Below are 23283 nucleotides of genomic sequence, written 5' to 3'. Positions count from 1 at the left end.
GGTATGCACAGTCATCAAACAAATTACTTAAAATATGCATTGCCCAGATTTTGTCCTATGGATTTAGTCACCTTTAAGGCATTAACAGTGAATAGATTTATTTTGTTTATATCTTGAGCCAATTAACTTTAAGTACCTCACCCGACCCTCCTAAAATAAAAGGAATATAATGTATCTTAACTTGTTCAACACATCTTTAATTCGCCCATATTCACTTATTACCGTGTTATTTGCATCAGAGATATATTAAAAAAAAAACGAATTTGCCCTAGTCTCTCTTTCTCTCTCTCTCTCTCTATACATCCTTGGTTAGGCCTCATTTAGATTATGCTGCACAGTTTTGGTCACCGTATTACAGAATGGATATAAATTCTCTGGAAAATGTACAAAGGAGGATGACAAAGATGATCCCATGTATCAGAAACCTTCCCTATGAGGATAGACTAAGGGCCCTGAAACTGCACTCTCTAGAAAGACGTAGAATTAGGGGGGATATGATTGAGGTGTATAAATGGAAGACAGGAATAAATAAAGGGGATGTAAATAGTGTGCTGAAAATATCTAGCCTAGACAGGACTCGCAGCAATGGTTTTAAGTTGGAAAAATTCAGATTCAGGAAGGATATAGGAAAGAATGGAGCGAAACAGAATGACTTCAAGAGTGTATCAGTCTGTAGTGGAAGGAAGGCGGGGTAGGGGTCGGCCTAGGAAGGGTTGGAGGGAGGGGGTAAAGGAGGTTTTGTGTGCGAGGGGCTTGGACTTCCAGCAGGCATGCGTGAGCGTGTTTGATAGGAGTGAATGGAGACAAATGGTTTTTAATACTTGACGTGCTGTTGGAGTGTGAGCAAAGTAACATTTATGAAGGGATTCAGGGAAACCGGCAGGCCGGACTTGAGTCCTGGAGATGGGAAGTACAGTGCCTGCACTCTGAAGGAGGGGTGTTAATGTTGCAGTTTAAAAACTGTAGTGTAAAGCACCCTTCTGGCAAGACAGTGATGGAGTGAATGATGGTGAAAGTTTTTCTTTTTCGGGCCACCCTGCCTTGGTGGGAATCGGCCAGTGTGATAATAAAAAAAAAATATATATTATATATATAGATATATATATGTCGTGCCGAATATGTAAAACTGGTCAATTAGCAATAACTCATTTAAAATTAAGTCCTTTCTAAAATTTTCTCTTATACGTTTAAAGATATATTTTTTCATTAATGTTAATGTAAAAATTTGTAATTTTGCACCAAAAGAATCTTAGAAAACTTACCTAACCTTATTATAAAAAGAGCAATTTATTTTAGCCCAAACCAACTAAATATATTTTAGATTTGTTTACAATAATTTAATACTTAACAAACACAGTGAAATATATATTTTTCGTTAGGCTCAGAGTGATTTTGGAGAAATTATTGCATACATAAATTTTCGCTTGTCCTATATGGCAAGATGAGCGTTGCTATTTAAGCCAAGATCTCAATTTCTGCCTATTCGGCACGACATATAGATATATATATATATATATATATATATATATATATATATATATATATATATATATATATATATATATATATATATATATATATATATATATATATATATAATTTATATATATATATATATATATATATATATATATATATGTATATACATATATATATATACATATATATATATACATATATATATATATATATATATAAATATAAAGAAAATACGTAGTTATGTATGGGGAGATGTGAATAACAATAACATGAACACTGAGAGAGACAATGTTTATGTAACAATAGTTTGTTTGTTAGTTAGTTTGTCATTCATGTCTCTAGACTGGTGATTGGCTGGTCAGTTTCTGCAATTAGAAGTTGTGTCCGGCAAAGCTTGTTCTGGCCACTAGTTGGCAACTGTCTAGCCATTAGTGTACTCTGGTCTGTTCACTAGTGTACTCTGGTCTAGCCACTAGTGTACTCTGGTCTAGCCACTAGTGTACTCTGGTCTGTTCACTAGTGTACTCTGGTCTAGCCATTAGTGTACTCTGGTCTGTTCACTAGTGTACTCTGGTCTAGCCACTAGTGTACTCTGGTCTAGCCACTAGTGTACTCTGGTCTGTTCACTAGTGTACTCTGGTCTAGCCACTAGTGTACTCTGGTCTGTTCACTAGTGTACTCTGGTCTAGCCATTAGTGTACTCTGGTCTGTTCACTAGTGTACTCTGGTCTAGCCACTAGTGTACTCTGGTCTGTTCACTAGTGTACTCTGGTGTAGCCACTAGTGTACTCTGGTCTGGTCACTAGTGAACTCTGGTCTGGTCACTAGTGTACTCTGGTCTGTTCACTAGTGTACTCTGGTCTAGCCACTAGTGTACTCTGGTCTGGTCACTAGTGTACTCTGGTCTGTTCACTAGTGTACTCTGGTGTAGCCACTAGTGTACTCTGGTCTGGTCACTAGTGAACTCTGGTCTGGTCACTAGTGTACTCTGGTCTGTTCACTAGTGTACTCTGGTCTAGCCACTAGTGTACTCTGGTCTGGTCACTAGTGTACTCTGGTCTGTTCACTAGTGTACTCTGGTGTAGCCACTAGTGTACTCTGGTCTGGTCACTAGTGAACTCTGGTCTGTTCACTAGTGTACTCTGGTGTAGCCACTAGTGTACTCTGGTCTGGTCACTAGTGAACTCTGGTCTGGTCACTAGTGTACTCTGGTCTGTTCACTAGTGTACTCTGTTCTAGCCACTAGTGTACTCTGGTCTGGTCACTAGTGTACTCTGGTCTGGTCACTAGTGTACTCTGGTCTAGCCACTAGTGTATTCTGGTCTGGTCACTAGTGTACTCTGGTCTGGTCACTAGTGTACTCTGGTCTGGTCACTAGTGTACTCTGGTCTGTTCACTAGTGTACTCTGGTCTAGCCACTAGTGTACTCAGGTCTGGTCACTAGTGTACTCTGGTCTGGTCACTAGTGTACTCTGGTCTAGCCACTAGTGTATTCTGGTCTGGTCACTAGTGTACTCTGGTCTGGTCACTAGTGTACTCTGGTCTGGTCACTAGTGTACTCTGGTCTGGTCACTAGTGTACTCTGGTCTAGCCACTAGTGTATTCTGGTCTGGTCACTAGTGTACTCTGGTCTGGTCACTAGTGCACTCTGGTCTGGTCACTAGTGTACTCTGGTCTAGAAACTAGTGTACTCTGGTCTAGCCACTAGTGTACTCTGGTCTGGCCAATAGTGTACTCTGGTCTGGTCACTAGTGTACTCTGGTCTGGCCACTAGTGTACTCTGGTCTGGTCACTAGTGTACTCTGGTCTAGCCACTAGTGTACTCTGGTCTAGCCACTAGTGTACTCTGGTCTGGTCACTAGTGTACTCTGGTCTAGCCACTAGTGTACTCTGGTCTGGTCACTAGTGTACTCTGGTGTAGCCACTAGTGTACTCTGGTCTGGTCACTAGTGAACTCTGGTCTGGTCACTAGTGTACTCTGGTCTGTTCACTAGTGTACTCTGGTCTAGCCACTAGTGTACTCTGGTCTGGTCACTAGTGTACTCTGGTCTGGTCACTAGTGTACTCTGGTCTAGCCACTAGTGTATTCTGGTCTGGTCACTAGTGTACTCTGGTCTGGTCACTAGTGTACTCTGGTCTGGTCACTAGTGTACTCTGGTCTGTTCACTAGTGTACTCTGGTCTAGCCACTAGTGTACTCAGGTCTGGTCACTAGTGTACTCTGGTCTGGTCACTAGTGTACTTTGGTCTAGCCACTAGTGTATTCTGGTCTGGTCACTAGTGTACTCTGGTCTGGTCACTAGTGTACTCTGGTCTGGTCACTAGTGTACTCTGGTCTGGTCACTAGTGTACTCTGGTCTAGCCACTAGTGTATTCTGGTCTGGTCACTAGTGTACTCTGGTCTGGTCAATAGTGCACTCTGGTCTGGTCACTAGTGTACTCTGGTCTAGAAACTAGTGTACTCTGGTCTAGCCACTAGTGTACTCTGGTCTGGCCAATAGTGTACTCTGGTCTGGTCACTAGTGTACTCTGGTCTGGCCACTAGTGTACTCTGGTCTGGTCACTAGTGTACTCTGGTCTAGCCACTAGTGTACTCTGGTCTAGCCACTAGTGTACTCTGGTCTGGTCACTAGTGTACTCTGGTCTAGCCACTAGTGTACTCTGGTCTGGTCACTAGTGTACTCTGGTCTAGCCACTAGTGTACTCTGGTCTGGTCACTAGTGTACTCTGGTCTGGTCACTAGTGTATTCTGGTCTGGCCACTAGTGTACTCTGGTCTAGCCACTAGTGTACTCTGGTCTGGTCACTAGTGTACTCTGGTCTAGTCACTAGTGTACACTGGTCTAGTCACTAGTATACTCTGGTCTAGCCACTAGTGTACTCTGGTCTAATCACTAGTGTACTCTTGTCTAATCACTAGTGTACTCTGGTCTAGTCACTAGTGTACTCTGGTCTAGCCACTAGTGTACTCTGGTCTGGTCACTAGTGTACTCTGGTCTAGCCACTAGTGTACTCTGGTCTGGTCACTAGTGTACTCTGGTCTAGCCACTAGTGTACTCTGGTCTAGCCACTAGTGTGCTCTGGTCTAGTCACTAGTGTACTCTGGTCTAGTCACTAGTGTACTCTGGTCTAGCCACTAGTGTACTCTGGTCTGGTCACTAGTGTACTCTGGTCTAGCTACTAGTGTACTCTGGTCTGTTCACTAGTGTACTCCGGTCTAGCCACTAGTGTACTCTGGTCTTGTCACTAGTGTACTCTGGTCTAGCCACTAGTGCACTCTGGTCACTAGTGTACTATGGTCTAGCCACTAGTGCACTCTGATCTAGTCACTAGTACACTCTGGTCTAGCCACTAGTGCACTCTGGTCTAGTCACTAGTACACTCTGGTCTAGTCACTAGTACACTCTGGTCTAGTCACTAGTACACTCTATTCTAGTCACTAGTACACTCTGATCTAGCTGCTAGTGCACTCTGGTCTAGTTACTAGTTCACTCTGGTCTAGTCACTAGTACACTCTGATCTAGCTTCTAGTGCACTCTGCTCTAGTCACTAGTACACTCTGATCTAGCTACTAGTGCACTCTGGTCTAGCTACTAGTTCACTCTGGTCTAGTCACTAGTACACTCTGATCTAGCTACTAGTGCACTCTGGTCTAGTCACTAGTACACTCTGATCTAGCTACTAGTGCCCTCTGGTCTAGCTACTAATGCACTCTGGTCTAGTCACTAGTACACTGTGATCTAGCTACTAGTGCACTCTGGTCTAGCTACAAGTGCACTCTGGTCTAGTCACTAGTACACTCTGGTCTAGTCACTAGTACACTCTGATCTAACTACTAGTACACTCTGATCTAGCTACTAGTTCACTCTGGTCTAGTCACTAGTACACTCTGATCTAGTTACTAGTGCACTCTGCTCTAGTCACTAGTACACTCTGATCTAGCCTCTAGTGCACTCTGGTCTAGCTACTAGTGCACTCTGGTCTAGTCACTAGTACACTCTGATCTAGCTACTAGTGCACTCTGGTCTAGTCACTAGTACACTCTGATCTAGCTACTAGTGCACTCTGGTCTAGTCACTAGTACACTGTGATCTAGCTACTAGTGCACTCTGGTCTAGCTACAAGTGCACTCTGGTCTAGTCACTAGTACACTCTGGTCTAGTCACTAGTACACTCTGATCTAGCTACTAGTGCACTCTGGTCTAGCTACATGTTCACTCTGGTCTAGTCACTAGTACACTCTGGTCTAGCTACTAGTGCACTTTGGTCTAGCTACTAGAGCACTCTGATCTAGCTACTAGTGCACTCTGGTCTAGCTACTAGTGCACTCTGATCTAGCTACTAGTGCACTCTGATCTAGCTACTAGTGCACTCTGATCTAGCTACTAGTGCACTCTGATCTAGCTACTAGTGCACTCTGGTCTAGCTACTAGTGCACTGTGGTCTAGCTACTAGTGCACTCTGGTCTAGCTACTAGTGCACTCTGATCTAGCTACTAGTGCACTCTGGTCTAGCTACTAGTACACTCTGATCTAGCTACTAGCGCAATCTGGTCTAGCTACTAGTGCACTCTGGTCTAGCTACTAGTGCAATCTGATCTAACTGCTAGTGCACTCTGATCTAGCTACTAGTGCACTCTGATCTAGCTACTAGTGCACTCTGATCTAGCTACTAGTGCACTCTGATCTAGCTACTAGTGCACTCTGATCTAGCTACTAGTGCACTCTGATCTAGCTACTAGTGCACTCTGATCTAGCTACTAGTGCACTCTGATCTAGCTACTAGTGCACTCTGATCTAGCTACTAGTGCACTCTGATCTAGCTACTAGTGCACTCTGGTCTAGTCACTAGTGCACTCTGGTCTAGTCACTAGTGCACTCTGATCTAGCTACTAGTGCACTCTGGTCTAGTCACTAGTGCACTCTGCTCTAGTCACTAGTGCACTCTGGTCTAGTCACTAGTGCACTCTGATCTAGCTACTAGTGCACTCTGATCTAGCTACTAGTGCACTCTGATCTAGCTACTAGTGCACTCTGATCTAGCTACTAGTGCACTATGATCTAGCTACTAGTGCACTCTGATCTAGCTACTAGTACACTCTGGTCTAGTCACTAGTGCACTCGCATATAGCTACTAGTGCACTCTGATCTAGCTACTAGTGCACTCTGATCTAGCTACTAGTGCACTCTGGTCTAGTCACTAGTGCACTCTGGTCTAGTCACTAGTGCACTCTGATCTAGCTACTAGTGTACTCTGGTCTAGTCACTAGTGCACTCTGGTCGAGTCACTAGTGCACTCTGGTCTAGTCACTAGTGCACTCTGATCTAGCTACTAGTGCACTCTGATCTAGCTACTAGTGCACTCTGATCTAGCTACTAGTGCACTCTGATCTAGCTACTAGTACACTCTGATCTAGCTACTAGTGCACTCTGATCTAGCTACTAGTGCACTCTGATAAGATAAGATAAGATTTCGTTCGGATTTTTAACCCCGGAGGGTTAGCCACCCAGGATAACCCAAGAAAGTCAGTGCGTCATCGAGGACTGTCTAACTTATTTCCATTGTGGTCCTTAATCTTGTCCCCCAGGATGCGACCCACACCAGTCGACTAACACCCGGGTACCTATTTGCTGCTAGGTGAACAGGACAACAGGTGTAAGGAAACGTGTCGAATCTTTCCACCCGCCGGGAATCGAACCCGGGCCCTCCGTGTGTGAAGCAGGGGCTTTAGCCACCAGGCCACCGGGCTAGACCAGAGTGCACTAGTGACTAGACCAGAGTGCACTAGTGACTAGACCAGAGTGCACTAGTGACTAGACCAGAGTGCACTAGTAGCTAGATCAGAGTGCACTAGTAGCTAGAACAGAGTGCACTAGTGACTAGACCAGAGTGTACTAGTAGCTAGATCAGAGTGCACTCTGGTCTAGCTACTAGTGCACTCTGGTCTAGCTACTAGTGCACTCTGATCTAGCTACTAGTGCACTCTGATCTAGCTACTAGAGCACTCTGGTCTAGCTACTAGTGCACTCTGGTCTAGCTACTAGTGCACTCTGGTCTAGCTACTAGTGCACTCTGGTCTAGCTACTAGTGCACTCTGGTCTAGCTACTAGTGCACTCTGGTCTAGCTACTAGTGCACTCTGGTCTAGTCACTAGTACACTCTGATCTAGCTACTAGTGCACTCTGGTCTAGCTACTAGTACACTCTGGTCTAGCTACTAGTGCACTCTGGTCTAGTCACTAGTGCACTCTGGTCTAGCTACTAGTGCACTCTGGTCTAGCTACTAGTGCACTCTGGTCTTGCTACTAGTGCACTCTGGTCTAGCTACTAGTGCACTCTGGTCTAGCTACTAGTACACTCTGGTCTAGCTACTAGTGCACTCTGGTCTAGCTACTAGTACACTCTGGTCTAGCTACTAGTACACTCTGGTCTAGCTACTAGTGCACTCTGGTCTAGCTACTAGTGCACTCTGGTCTAGCTACTAGTGCACTCTGGTCTAGCTACTAGTGCACTCTAGTCTAGTCACTAGTACACTCTGGTCTAGCTACTAGTACACTCTGGTCTAGCTACTAGTACACTCTGGTCTAGCTACTAGTACACTCTGGTCTAGCTACTAGTGCACTCTGGTCTAGCTACTAGTGCACTCTGGTCTAGCTACTAGTGCACTCTGGTCTAGCTACTAGTGCACTCTGGTCTAGTCACTAGTACACTCTGGTCTAGCTACTAGTACACTCTGGTCTAGCTACTAGTACACTCTGGTCTAGCTACTAGTACACTCTGGTCTAGCTACTAGTGCACTCTGGTCTAGCTACTAGTGCACTCTGGTCTAGTCACTAGTACACTCTGGTCTAGTCACTAGTACACTCTGGTCTAGCTACTAGTACACTCTGGTCTAGCTACTAGTACACTCTGGTCTAGCTACTAGTGCACTCTGGTCTAGCTACTAGTGCACTCTGGTCTAGTCACTAGTACACTCTGGTCTAGTACTCTGGTCTAGCTACTAGTACACTCTGGTCTAGCTACTAGTACACTCTGGTCTAGCTACTAGTGCACTCTGGTCTAGCTACTAGTGCACTCTGGTCTAGCACTCTGGTCTAGCTACTAGTGCACTCTGGTCTAGCTACTAGTACACTCTGGTCTAGCTACTAGTGCACTAGTACACTCTGGTCTAGCTACTAGTACACTCTGGTCTAGCTACTAGTGCACTCTGGTCTAGCTACTAGTGCACTCTGGTCTAGCTACTAGTGCACTCTGGTCTAGCTACTAGTGCACTCTGGTCTAGCTACTAGTGCACTCTGGTCTAGCTACTAGTGCACTCTGGTCTAGCTACTAGTGCACTCTGGTCTAGCTACTAGTGCACTCTGGTCTAGCTACTAGTGCACTCTGGTCTAGCTACTAGTGCACTCTGGTCTAGTCACTAGTACACTCTGGTCTAGCTACTAGTACACTCTGGTCTAGCTACTAGTGCACTCTGGTCTAGCTACTAGTACACTCTGGTCTAGCTACTAGTGCACTCTGGTCTAGCTACTAGTGCACTCTGGTCTAGCTACTAGTGCACTCTGGTCTAGCTACTAGTACACTCTGGTCTAGCTACTAGTGCACTCTGGTCTAGCTACTAGTACACTCTGGTCTAGCTACTAGTGCACTCTGGTCTAGCTACTAGTGCACTCTGGTCTAGCTACTAGTACACTCTGGTCTAGCTACTAGTGCACTCTGGTCTAGCTACTAGTGCACTCTGGTCTAGCTACTAGTACACTCTGGTCTAGCTACTAGTGCACTCTGGTCTAGCTACTAGTGCACTCTGGTCTAGCTACTAGTACACTCTGGTCTAGCTACTAGTACACTCTGGTCTAGCTACTAGTGCACTCTGGTCTAGCTACTAGTGCACTCTGGTCTAGCTACTAGTACACTCTGGTCTAGCTACTAGTACACTCTGGTCTAGCTACTAGTGCACTCTGGTCTAGCTACTAGTACACTCTGGTCTAGCTACTAGTGCACTCTGGTCTAGTCACTAGTACACTCTGGTCTAGCTACTAGTGCACTCTGGTCTAGCTACTAGTACACTCTGGTCTAGCTACTAGTACACTCTGGTCTAGCTACTAGTGCACTCTGGTCTAGCTACTAGTGCACTCTGGTCTAGCTACTAGTACACTCTGGTCTAGCTACTAGTACACTCTGGTCTAGCTACTAGTGCACTCTGGTCTAGCTACTAGTGCACTCTGGTCTAGCTACTAGTGCAGTCTAGCTACTAGTACACTCTGGTCTAGCTACTAGTGCACTCTGGTCTAGCTACTAGTACACTCTGGTCTAGCTACTAGTACACTCTGGTCTAGCTACTAGTGCACTCTGGTCTAGTCACTAGTACACTCTGGTCTAGCTACTAGTGCACTCTGGTCTAGTCACTAGTACACTCTGGTCTAGCTACTAGTGCACTCTGGTCTAGTCACTAGTACACTCTGGTCTAGCTACTAGTACACTCTGGTCTAGCTACTAGTACACTCTGGTCTAGCTACTAGTGCACTCTGGTCTAGTCACTAGTACACTCTGGTCTAGCTACTAGTGCACTCTGGTCTAGCTACTAGTGCACTCTGGTCTAGTCACTAGCTATCTACTATGTACCGCGGTCGCAGTTATTGCTATAACAATTACAATACTTGGTGCACAAACTGCTAACACTGCTGCTATAACTACAACTATAAGTATACTACGACTGTCTGTTACTACAACTCTCTTTTATTACTACAACTACTACTACTACTACTACTACTACTACTTCTACTACTACAACTACTACTACTACTACTACAACTACTACTACTACTACTACAACTACTACTACTAGTACTACTACTACTACTACTACTACTACAACTACAACTACAACTACTACTACTACAACTACTACTACTACTACTACTACTACTACTACTACTATTCCTTTTGTAACTAATACCATTACTATTGCTGCTATTATTATAACTACTCATTAATATTATCAACTCTGATGATGATAATTATTATTACATCTGCAACCATTGATATAAATAACAACGAAAATAATAATTATAACAATAATATAAAAAACTATCATTCTTTGAAAATATGTTAATTAGTGATTTTTTTCTCCCACAAATTTGAGGTTACTGAATTTTTTTATTGTGTGTGTGTGTGTCTGTGTGTGTGTGTGTGTGTGTGTGTGTGTGTGTGTGTGTGTGTGTGTGTGTGTGTGTGTGTGTGTGTGTGTGTGTGTGTGTATGTGTGTATGTGTATTAAATTAAGAATCAAATTATCTCATTCGTAATATTTAGAAATATTACAGGTTTAACATGGCAATCGCAGTCAGTGTGTCACATCCGGTCGCTACCGCGTCTACACCACAAAATCAGCTGCTGTTTATGTCACTCGTTTAACCTTTCAAGTGTTTCTGGCGTCTCCGCATCTAATAAACACGCAAGATGGCTCGTTAATCTTCCTATCTTCAGTTTCCATTCGAGATATATTTTCCTTATTTTCCCGTAACTTAATAATTTTTATCACCATGTTTTTCTTTTATATATATATGTATATATATATATATATATATATATATATATATATATATATATATATATATATATATATATATATATATATATATATATATATATATATATATATAATGTTCAGTGTTCATCCTGGTCCCCCATTTGATAGTTTAAACTTTCTTGACTGGTACTCCACAGCTGATACACCAACCAACTCCCGCTTCTCTGTCTCTAAACCACTGTAACAGTGGAGCTTTATCAAGTCACTGCATCACTCCGTGTGGAGCTTTATCAAGTCTCTGCATCACTCCGTGTGGAGCTTTATCAACTCTCTGCATCACTCCGTGTGGAGCTTTATCAAGTCACTGCATCACTCCGTGTGGAGCTTTATCAAGTCACTGCATCACTCCGTGTGGAGCTTTATCAAGTCTCTGCATCACTCCGTGTGGAGCTTTATCAAGTCACTGCATCACTCCGTGTGGAGCTTTATCAAGTCTCTGCATCACTCCGTGTGGAGCTTTATCAAGTCTCTGCATCACTCCGTGTGGAGCTTTATCAAGTCTCTGCATCACTCCGTGTGGAGCTTTATCAAGTCTCTGCATCACTCCGTGTGGAGCTTTATCAAGTCACTGCAACACTCCGTGTGGAGCTTTATCAAGTCTCTGCATCACTCCGTGTGGAGCTTTATCAAGTCTCTGCATCACTCCGTGTGGAGCTTTATCAAGTCTCTGCATCACTCCGTGTGGAGCTTTATCAAGTCACTGCATCACTCCGTGTGGAGCTTTATCAAGTCTCTGCATCACTCCGTGTGGAGCTTTATCAAGTCTCTGCATCACTCCGTGTGGAGCTTTATCAAGTCTCTGCATCACTCCGTGTGGAGCTTTATCAAGTCACTGCAACACTCCGTGTGGAGCTTTATCAAGTCACTGCATCACTCCGTGTGGAGCTTTATCAAGTCACTGCAACACTCCGTGTGGAGCTTTATCAAGTCACTGCATCACTCCGTGTGGAGCTTTATCAAGTCTCTGCATCACTCCGTGTGGAGCTTTATCAAGTCTCTGCATCACTCCGTGTGGAGCTTTATCAAGTCACTGCAACACTCCGTGTGGAGCTTTATCAAGTCACTGCAACACTCCGTGTGGAGCTTTATCAAGTCACTGCATCACTCCGTGTGGAGCTTTATCAAGTCTCTGCATCACTCCGTGTGGAGCTTTATCAAGTCACTGCAACACTCCGTGTGGAGCTTTATCAAGTCTCTGCATCACTCCGTGTGGAGCTTTATCTAGTCACTGCAACACTCCGTGTGGAGCTTTATCAAGTCACTGCAACACTCCGTGTGGAGCTTTATCAAGTCTCTGCATCACTCCGTGTGGAGCTTTATCAAGTCTCTGCATCACTCCGTGTGGAGCTTTATCAAGTCACTGCAACACTCCGTGTGGAGCTTTATCAAGTCTCTGCATCACTCCGTGTGGAGCTTTATCAAGTCACTGCAACACTCCGTGTGGAGCTTTATCAAGTCTCTGCATCACTCCGTGTGGAGCTTTATCAAGTCTCTGCATCACTCCGTGTGGAGCTTTATCAAGTCTCTGCATCACTCCGTGTGGAGCTTTATCAAGTCTCTGCATCACTCCGTGTGGAGCTTTATCAAGTCTCTGCATCACTCCGTGTGGAGCTTTATCAAGTCTCTGCATCACTCCGTGTGGAGCTTTATCAAGTCTCTGCATCACTCCGTGTGGAGCTTTATCAAGTCTCTGCATCACTCCGTGTGGAGCTTTATCAAGTCACTGCAACACTCCGTGTGGAGCTTTATCAAGTCACTGCATCACTCCGTGTGGAGCTTTATCAAGTCACTGCAACACTCCGTGTGGAGCTTTATCAAGTCTCTGCATCACTCCGTGTGGAGCTTTATCAAGTCACTGCATCACTCCGTGTGGAGCTTTATCAAGTCACTGCATCACTCCGTGTGGAGCTTTATCAAGTCACTGCATCACTCCGTGTGGAGCTTTATCAAGTCACTGCATCACTCCGTGTGGAGCTTTATCAAGTCTCTGCAACACTCCGTGTGGAGCTTTATCAAGTCTCTGCATCACTCCGTGTGGAGCTTTATCAAGTCTCTGCAACACTCCGTGTGGAGCTTTATCAAGTCTCTGCAACACTCCGTGTGGAGCTTTATCAAGTCACTGCATCACTCCGTGTGGAGCTTTATCAAGTCTCTGCATCACTCCGTGTGGAGCTTTATCAAGTCACTGCATCACTCCGTGTGGAGCTTTATCAAGTCACTGCATCACTCCGTGTGGAGCTTTATCAAGTCTCTGCATCACTCCGTGTGGAGCTTTATCAAGTCACTGCATCACTCCGTGTGGAGCTTTATCAAGTCTCTGCATCACTCCGTGTGGAGCTTTATCAAGTCTCTGCATCACTCCGTGTGGAGCTTTATCAAGTCACTGCATCACTCCGTGTGGAGCTTTATCAAGTCACTGCATCACTCCGTGTGGAGCTTTATCAAGTCACTGCAACACTCCGTGTGGAGCTTTATCAAGTCTCTGCATCACTCCGTGTGGAGCTTTATCAAGTCACTGCAACACTCCGTGTGGAGCTTTATCAAGTCTCTGCATCACTCCGTGTGGAGCTTTATCAAGTCTCTGCAACACTCCGTGTGGAGCTTTATCAAGTCTCTGCATCACTCCGTGTGGAGCTTTATCAAGATCTTCCTTAAAGAAATTTTTAAACATTCTCCCGAATTTATTCTCCCCTCTACCGAGAGCCAGTGAAATAATCGCAGAATTATTTATCTCAATCTCTGGAAAGATATTATAATCCCGTGAATTATATAATCTAAAAAAAAAAAAGAAATTAAAGACAGTTACTATGAATAATTTCATTCTTTTTTTTCAAAAGGCATCTCTGAGATGACCCGCCCCCTCCCCCCAACCCCCTCCCCCCCTTTCCCCCCTCCCCCCCTTTCCCCCCTCCCGTCCTTTAAAGGGAGGAATTTCACATTGGTGAAGGGCTCTTGATGCAAGGAAGGGGAGCTGGCTCTCTCTCTCTCTGTGTCTCTCCTTTCTGTGAATTAACTCTTATCTCCCATAGCCGTTGTATAGCCTTGACAGGTTTAGTGCTCTCCCGTTAAAATAATAATAAAATAATTATTATTATTAGTAGTATTGTTATTATTACTGTTGTTTATTATTATAATTATTATTATTATTATTTTTATTATTTTTATTAGTATTATTATTACTATCGCTCCCAGTTAAAAATAATAAAATTATTATTATTATTATTATTATTATTATTATTATTATTATTATTATTATTATTATTATTATAATTATTATTATTATTGTTGTTGTTTTTGTTAAAATCGTAAAACTAAATTTTCGTTTCGATCTTACAATATAATAAAACCTTCATACCATACCTTGTTATATTGACTTTAGAGAGAGAGAGAGAGAGAGAGAGAGAGAGCGAGCAAGGTGGTGTTCCTACAGGTTGGTCGCTGTCTTCCCAACACTTCATTACTTCGGTTATTTATTCACTTATCTGGTTACTGATGGTCGATTACCCGGTGTTCGCTACACGCAGGCGTTCTTAACAAGCAGATGTTTGCTACAAGCTGGTGCTCGCTACAAGCGGGTGTTTCCTAAGTGGGTGTTCGCTGCAAGTGAATGTTCGTTACAAGAGGGTGTTCCCGACAAGCTGATGTTCACTACATATATATTTATGTAGTGATATGTTCCTTGATAATGTGAGTAGTCACGAAAGCGCTTGGAATTTCTCTATTCTTTCAGAGTGGTTGTTTTGCATATATATTTATATATATATATATATATATATAGATATATATATATATATATATATATATATATATATATATATATATATATATATATATATATATATATATGTATATATGTATGTATATATATATATGTATATATGTATGTATATATATATATATATATATATATATATGTATATATGTATGTATATATATATATATATATATATATATATATATATATATATATATATATGTATATATATATATATATGAAGAAAGCACATTGACTAACACTCGCGCCATGACTGTCTTTCCAGAACTCACGTGGAAAATAATCTCTGTTACCCACATTTCATAGTGTGGAGCATTCATGCGGATGAAGGGCTCTTCATTTGAGGAACTGGAGCTATCCTTCCCTATTCTCCAGTCATACCTCATTATCTCCCATTCCCCTACGAGTTTAACGCTTCCCCATGAATATAGATACAGTTACTTCCCAGAGAGAGAGAGAGTGAGAGAGAGAGAGATTTATAATTTAGCAATCCCAGCCGTATTCTTAATGCCCGTCATTAACACGGGTTACTAACACAGATCTTTAACACGGATCATCAACACGGGTCATTAACACGGGTCATCAACACGGGACATTACCACGTGTCCACAAGATTCTCCAATATTAACACGGATCTCTAACACGGGTCAACACGGGACATCAATACGTTCGCGAATTAACAGGGGTCATCAACACGGGGACATCAACACGTTCGCGCATTACTCTCATGATGGTAAAGAGCACAAAAAAAACTCTTTTTATTGCTCTTTAATTAACTAAAAGAGAATGTTCTTTTCTAATTAGTCTAATGAGGTATTTACACCAAATTACAGGACCAGGGAAGAGCCCGTATCACTGGGCTGTGTTTAATGATCTAGTTTTTGGGAGGAGTTCAAATTTCTTCCAGACTACAGTAATAATAATAATAATAATAATAATAATAATAATAATAATAATAATAATAATAATAAGTAACAATAACAACAATAATAATAAATAATAATTAATAATAATAATAATAATAATAATAATAATAATAATAATAATAATAATAATAAGTAACAATAACAACAATAATAAATAATAATTAATAATAATAATAATAATAATAATAATAATAATAATAATAATAATATAATAATACTATTGTTATATTATTATTATTATTATTATTATTATTATTATTATTATTATTATTATTGTCATCATTACGTTGGAGTTTATGCTTTTTCATTTCTGTATTTGCAACCATTTCTTTCCCACTATATATTTACGTCTGTTCATTTGCGTCATGTAACGTTTGTCTTCGTTTCTTTGCGTCTGTTTGTTGGCCTGAAAAGCTTTGGATTTATCTGTCTGCGTCAAAATTATTTATCAGCGTCAATAATTTTGAATCTGTTTCTTTGCGCCTCTATTCCTTGTCTCGTCTATTTGATTATTGTGCCTCTATATGTTTACGTCGACAGCGTCTGTTTCTTTGCATCTATTGCGTCTATTCATGTGCTTCTAAATATTTGCGTCTGTAACGTCTATTTCTTTGCGTCTAAATATTTGCCTATGTAACGTCTATTTCTTTTCGTCTAAATAACTGCGTTTGTAACGTCTATTTCTCTTCGTTAATTCAAGAACAGAACTCTAATAATATCTTTAATTATATCAATAATAATTATAATAACAACAATTATTATAATAATAATATAACAAATGTAAGAAATAATACTCATTATTATTATTATTATTATTATTAATATAAAAATAACAATTATTATTATATAATAATAATAATTATATAATAATAATAATATTAATAATAATAATAATAATTATTATTATTACTATTATTATTATTGCAGGCACAATTTTCTCCGGATGAGCTACAAATAATAGAGTTAATAATTATTTTATTGACAATAATATTATAATGATCAATATTTTTAATAATTATTACTTTTTAATGTGGAAAAAAAATAATGTCGGGGAGAGCAAAAATAATTAACAATAATTACATAAATAAACAAAAGACAGCAATTACTAATAATAATAATAATAATAATAATAATAATAATAATAAAATAATAATATAACAATATTAATGGTCAGTGAATTATTTAATATATTATCAATAGTTTCGAATCATGTATATTTTTCACCTGATCCACTATGATGCCTGGTCTCAGACCGAGCCGCGGGGGGCGTTGACCCCCGAAACCCTCTCCAGGTAAACTCCAGGTACAATATATTGCTATTATTATTATTATTATTATTAATCATTATTATTAAGGTTATTTTTTTTTTAAATTACTATCAAAAGCCAGAGCTCAGCGCACATGACCAATATACTGGATCAATAAAACTCGTAGTTTTGTTGAGGACTTATTGATTGATGCAGGAAGCATCAGTCATATTGTGCAGGGAGCATCAATCATGCTGTGCGGGGAGCATCAATCATGCTGTGCGGGGAGCATCAATCATGCTGTGCAGGGAGCATCAATCATGCTGTGCAGGGAGCATCAATCATGCTGTGCAGGGAGCATCAATCATGCTGTGCAGGGAGCATCAATCATACTGTGCAGGGAGCATCAATCATACTGTGCAGGGAGCATCAATCATACCGTGCAGGGAGCGTCAATTATACTGTGCAGGGAGAATCAATCATACTGTGCAGGGAGCGTCAATTATACCGTGCAGGGAGCGTCAATTATACTGTGCAGGGAGCATCAATCATACTGTGCAGGGAGCATCAATCATACTGTGCAGGGAGCATCAATCATACTGTGCAGGGAGCATCAATCATACTGTGCCGGGAGCATCAATCATGCTGTGCAGGGAGCATCAATCATGCTGTGCAGGGAGCATCAATCATGCTGTGCAGGGAGCATCAATCATACTGTGCAGGGAGCATCAATCATACTGTGCAGGGAGCATCAATCATACTGTGCAGGGAGCATCAATCATACCGTGCAGGGAGCGTCAATTATACTGTGCAGGGAGCATCAGTCATACCGTGCAGAGAGTATCAGTCATACCGTGCAGGGAGTATCAGTCATACCGTGCAGGGAGCATCAGTCATACCGTGCAGGGAGTATCAGTCATACCGTGCAGAGAATATCAGTCATACCGTGCAGGGAGTATCAGTCATACCGTGCAGGGAGTATCAGTCATACCGTGCAGGGAGTATCAGTCATACCGTGCAGGGAGTATCAGTCATACCGTGCAGGGAGCATCAGTCATACCGTGCAGAGAGTATCAGTCATACCGTGCAGGGAGCATCAGTCATACCGTGCAGGGAGTATCAGTCATACCGTGCAGAGAGTATGTCATACCGTGCAGGGAGTATCAGTCATACCGTGCAGGGAGTATCAGTCATACCGTGCAGGGAGTATCAGTCATACCGTGCAGGGAGTATCAGTCATACCGTGCAGGGAGTATCAGTCATACCGTACAGGGAGTATCAGTCATGCCGTGCAGGGAGTATCAGTCATACCGTGCAGAGAGTATCAGTCATACCGTACAGGGAGTATCAGTCATACCGTGCAGGGAGTATCAGTCATACCGTGCAGGGAGTATCAGTCATACCGTGCAGGGAGTATCAGTCATACTGTGCAGGGAGTATCAGTCATACCGTGCAGGAAGTATCAGTCTTACCGTGCAGGGATTATCAGTCATACCGTACAGGGAGCATACAGCATCCTGTCTAGGAGCATAAGTCAACACACACCGGCCACAGTGTGATACATTCTCACTATAGTACCGGGTGTTCCTGGGTTTTACCGGTGATTTCCGCTGGCTATCTCTGAGTTCTGGTCATTACCTGTGGGTTCTGGATTTTAACTCGGCCCCGCAGTCCTCTGGGAGACCCAAAGGTGGTGACTGCCAGGTTTCGTGAGCTCAGAATCGTTAAAAAATATGCGCACTTACGTTCAGTACTCAATCTGATATATATATATATATATATATATATATATATATATATATATATATATATATATATATATATATATATATATATATATATATATATATATATATATGAAAGCTAAACCTGATTGGGTCATTCATTGCAAGGCGGTGAGGCTTCGATCCTCCGTCATGTAGAAGGACACTGTACTTGTTATCACTAATATTTTCGTGATCCAGCGACGCTCACTTAATGCTCCACAAGGGTGGCAACGTTCAACGGACACTTGAGATCTCGCCTCGAGCCCCCTTCCGATCCGTTGAACAAACATGATACCGGATCCACTGCCAACTCTGACACTCAATAACTTTCCGATATGAACACAAATACTGCTGAACCCCCCCCCCTCCTCCCTTCCTTCATTATTTTGAACATAGCCCTGGTCTCTGCTGACTAAAACTCTGAGTTAATGTTGTGTAAACCTGGATTCCTTTGAAAGAACCCGTGATCCCATTTATCAAATCAGGGCCATCAATGAAAAAACTGGTGGTCTGGAAGAACAAACCACTGATTCTAACTGAACAAGTTTGCGGTACATTTGAACACATCCATAGGCCTGAACAAACTCGAGGCTCGGTTGATCAAATCCGTTGTCATAGTAAGCAAAACCGAGATTACGATGAAGAAAACCCGTAGCTCTAATGAAATTATCGCCGTCATTATTTCCCCGTATAAATGATATCTTGATGAAGAGAAATCAAAGGACAAAGAGGCGGTTGAGGGGACGAGAGTTGTGCACATTTTTAATGTGTTTAGCTACGGTGATGTATGCATGGAAAGGGATAGATGTTCACACGGAAGATAGATTAATGTAAGCACAGATTATTATTATTATTATTATTATTATTATTATAATCATGGGGAGTGTTAAACCCATAGGATTATACAGCACATAGGGGGGGGGGATGGAAGGCATTCGGCTCAATTCAGGGAACTGGAGCACAGATCCAATTCCCTAGATCAAGAGCCCCTCACCAGCGTCAAGGAACTTCTCTTGAGGGGTGTAAGCACAGAGAGCGGATTAATGTGCTCAAGAGGGTGGATGGTCAGCACTGGTATGCACAAGGAGAGTAGCTGGGCCATATTTTTTGTACACTGATGGATGTATGTAATGTTACGGTGTACTCTAGTTAGGGTGAATGAAACATTAGGGTGCATGGGCCACATTATTGTACACAAGGATAGTAGATGAGACACAATAGTGTACATAGAAGGCTGGATGGGCTATACTGGTGTGCACAATGAGAGTGGAAAGGCCATATTGGTGCAAACAAGTGAGGATGCACGGGTCATAATAGTGTACGCAAGCGAGGGTGGATGGGCCTTAATGACGCTCTTGGGGTTTGTACAGGATAATCGATGGAGAGCGGTAAGAGCCTGCAGTAGGATAAGGGAACCCACAATGCCCTGTATTTTTGTTTTTTTTGTTACAGTGCAACTGCCGAACCATTTGTGGTCTCGACTTTCCACACTTTCAGCAACGAGGAAAATAAATATATCCACAATAAATATTAAAACTTCAGCTGGAGTACTGCAAAACTCTTCACTCCTCTGATATATTAATTTAGAAGAGCGTGATGAGCTCCTACAACCCGCTTTACAGCGTGCGTTAAACTCAGGCTGAATCCGGATTACCGTCCCCTGCCGTTATTAACTCCGGGTCGAGTGAGGAGGATTTTCCGGGTCATCACCCGTGTTAGGAAAGGTTATTGATCAAGGGCCTCGCTACCCCTCCATGTTAGTGTTAATGGTTTGCCAAGAGTGATATTTTATGGTTACACCCATGAACGATGAGTCGCTTCTCCTGAACTGGCATTCCCTGGGTCTAATTTGTGGTTGTCCCTAGTTAATGTCCGTGTAATTAAAGACATATTTGATGTTTTATGGACTAGAGTGAGGTACGTCAACGGCGAGACCTACGATAGCTCAGTCAATTGTCAAGGCGTTCATCAGTGCATCAGGGACACACAAAGAGTTTGTACAGAGCAGGCCACCCATACTTCATAACTGCACTTAACTTTCACCTCCCATATAGTTACGGGGCCGCTGCATCCGATTTCAAATTTACTACTACGTGATTTACCTGTTCTTAGCGGCTGCTGCTCTGTCTCGCTGCCGCCGATTCTTGAACCAGTTGCCAACTTGTGTAGGAGTGAGACCCGTGGCCGAGGCCAGCTCCCTCTTCTTGCTGGGGTTAGGGTAGGGATCCTGCAGATACCACTCTCTCAATAGAGATCTTGTGCGTTCCTTGAAGCAGTGGGTCTTCTGTTCGCCGTCCCAGATGGTCCTAGGAAAGGGAAACTTCTTGCGGACTCTATACTTGTCGACTGGGCCCAGCGGGCGACCACGAAGACGCTCTGCCTCCTGGTAGTGCGCCTCCAGCCACAGCGCCTGTAGCCGTGCGTGAGAAGGTTTCGAGAATCTGTGTGACTCCATGATAGCGTAGAGCTCTCGGAAGTTTCCCACGTGGAAGGAGACGAGGGCTCGCGCTCGCAGCACCGCCTCATGTTTGTTAAGGTCGTGAAGGTGCGGGTGAGCCACTGGTAACGACCACAAGAACCGTCCAAGACGCTCCATATCACCACTTTCTTCTAGAGTCTCGCAGACGGCGGCCACTTGGGCGGCGGTGAAGGAGAGCGAGGGTAGCGCCACAATCGGAGTGGGCACCACAGGGCCGCCAGAACCTCCTACGCTGCTTCCTGAGGAAGCACTTACGTTAGCTGCAAGGCCAAGCACCATTATGTCTCTCACATTCAACCGAGTTACACCACTGACAAATGCAAGGCAGTTCACCGTCACAATCACTTAACAGCAGCAACCGTGGTCATGCTAAACGCGCAAAAGAATCTGTCCATGAGAGAGCCTGCTCACCGTGTTGCTGTCGCGCCTCCCGCGGTAATAATGGAGTCCCGGAGAGGTAGTGAGAGGAGCAGTGACGTGGGGGCGGAGCCTTGCGCTGCACAGCTGCCGAACTGGAGGATCTCCACTCATTGGTCGCTCAATGCAAGGGTTTCCCGCCTTCGCAACCCTCCTCGCACTCATTGGCTTCGCGTCAAACCTTCAACCAATGGCGCCCCTAGTGGGCGGAGTCGGGCAGGTCCTCGGGTTTACCATCTCCGGGAGGCGGCGCCCGCGTGTCAACACCGCTTCCCGCCACAGCCACCAACTGGCCGAGGTCTCACTCTGGAATGCAAATAGCTGTGTATTGAGTTACAAAGTACATTGTTTTGTGGCCGATGTTTGACATTTCAGCTGACATACTTGTCCCTAAATGAAGTGGTTGGTCTCCGAGGTGGTGATAGACCCGGGTTCATCAGAGACTGTCTTAATAGCCCGGGCACGGATCACTATTACAGAGTTTATGGAAAAGAAAACTTCAGAGGTAAACTTGAACAGAGAGTGATAGATAATCACAACATTCTTTAATAATTATGGTTTGTTTTATTTCAACCTTTCTTACGATACTGGTGTGTGGGAGCCGAGCACAGACACAATACATGCCCACTCACAGATATACCTCCCAAATCATCTGTAAAGACTCTTTGTAAGACGTCTCAGTTCACACGTCATTGATGAAGACCAAAATTGTTTCCATTGACGTAGCCAGATATGATTAATTTTTTTATGAACTCTTCTGGCCCCAACTCTCCCCCACATCTACAATATGCCCTTGCCATACCTTTCATATTACATATCCAGGCCTCATTCTGTGACGTTTGGATGAGTATAATATCTGTTTAAAATTATGCACCACATTGGCCTAACTTTTACTGTGGTTGGCTGATTAGTATACTGAGGTGCAGCATCAGTAGTAGACTAGTAGAAGAAACAATAGCTGCTACCTACATTGCACTCACTCCATCCCCCATGCCACTCCATCCCCATGCCCCTCCATCCTCCACACCCACCACTCCATCCTCCACACTCCCACTCCATCTTCCATACCACCTCTCTATCCTATATGCTCCCCACACCCCCATACCATCCTTCAATCCCCTCTCTATCCTCTACACCCCGTCTATCTTCCATATCCCTTTCATCCATCACACCCTCCACTCCATCCTCCATATCTCCACCCATTCCAACTTGTACACCCAATTCACACCCAACCAGCACACCCAATCCACACCCACCCACTCCCCCCTGTAACTTAATCCACACCCACCCACTTCACCCTATATGCCCAATCCACACCCACCCACTCCACCCTGTACACCCAATCCATACCCACCCACTCCACCCGGTACACCCAATTCACACCCACTCACTCCACCCGGTACACCCAATTCACACCCACTCACTCCACACCCATCAATTCCACAACATCCTCTTTATGTCCAATCACTCCACTCCAACCACTTTTAGCTTACTCAATTCACTCCCACATATTTCACACCCGTCAACAGCACACCCACCTACCCACATCCACCAATTCCACATCCACCCACTCCTCCCCTCCACACTCACTATTCCACAAACTCCCACTACG

The 23283-nt window shown here is 43.1% G+C and overlaps 1 protein-coding gene across 1 annotated transcript in view; it reads right to left on the bottom strand.

Annotated features, from left to right (window-relative positions):
* LOC128686183 (homeobox protein SIX3-like) overlaps nucleotides 1-22458 on the bottom strand; it is a 67733-nt gene extending 45275 nt beyond the window's left edge. Inside the window, exon 1 of the mRNA XM_053772970.2 lies at nucleotides 20878-22458. Within this exon, the coding sequence (XP_053628945.1) occupies nucleotides 20878-21533 (656 nt within the window). The 5' untranslated portion in view covers nucleotides 21534-22458. The remainder of the gene's footprint in view (nucleotides 1-20877) is intronic.
* Between the last annotated feature and the right edge of the window lie 825 nt (nucleotides 22459-23283).

The sequence above is a fragment of the Cherax quadricarinatus genome, chromosome 9 (assembly GCF_038502225.1).
Source record: "Cherax quadricarinatus isolate ZL_2023a chromosome 9, ASM3850222v1, whole genome shotgun sequence".
Classification (NCBI taxonomy): Eukaryota; Metazoa; Arthropoda; class Malacostraca; order Decapoda; family Parastacidae; genus Cherax; species Cherax quadricarinatus.
Note: the sequence above shows the minus strand (reverse complement) of the source record. Positions and strands in the feature narration are given on the sequence as shown.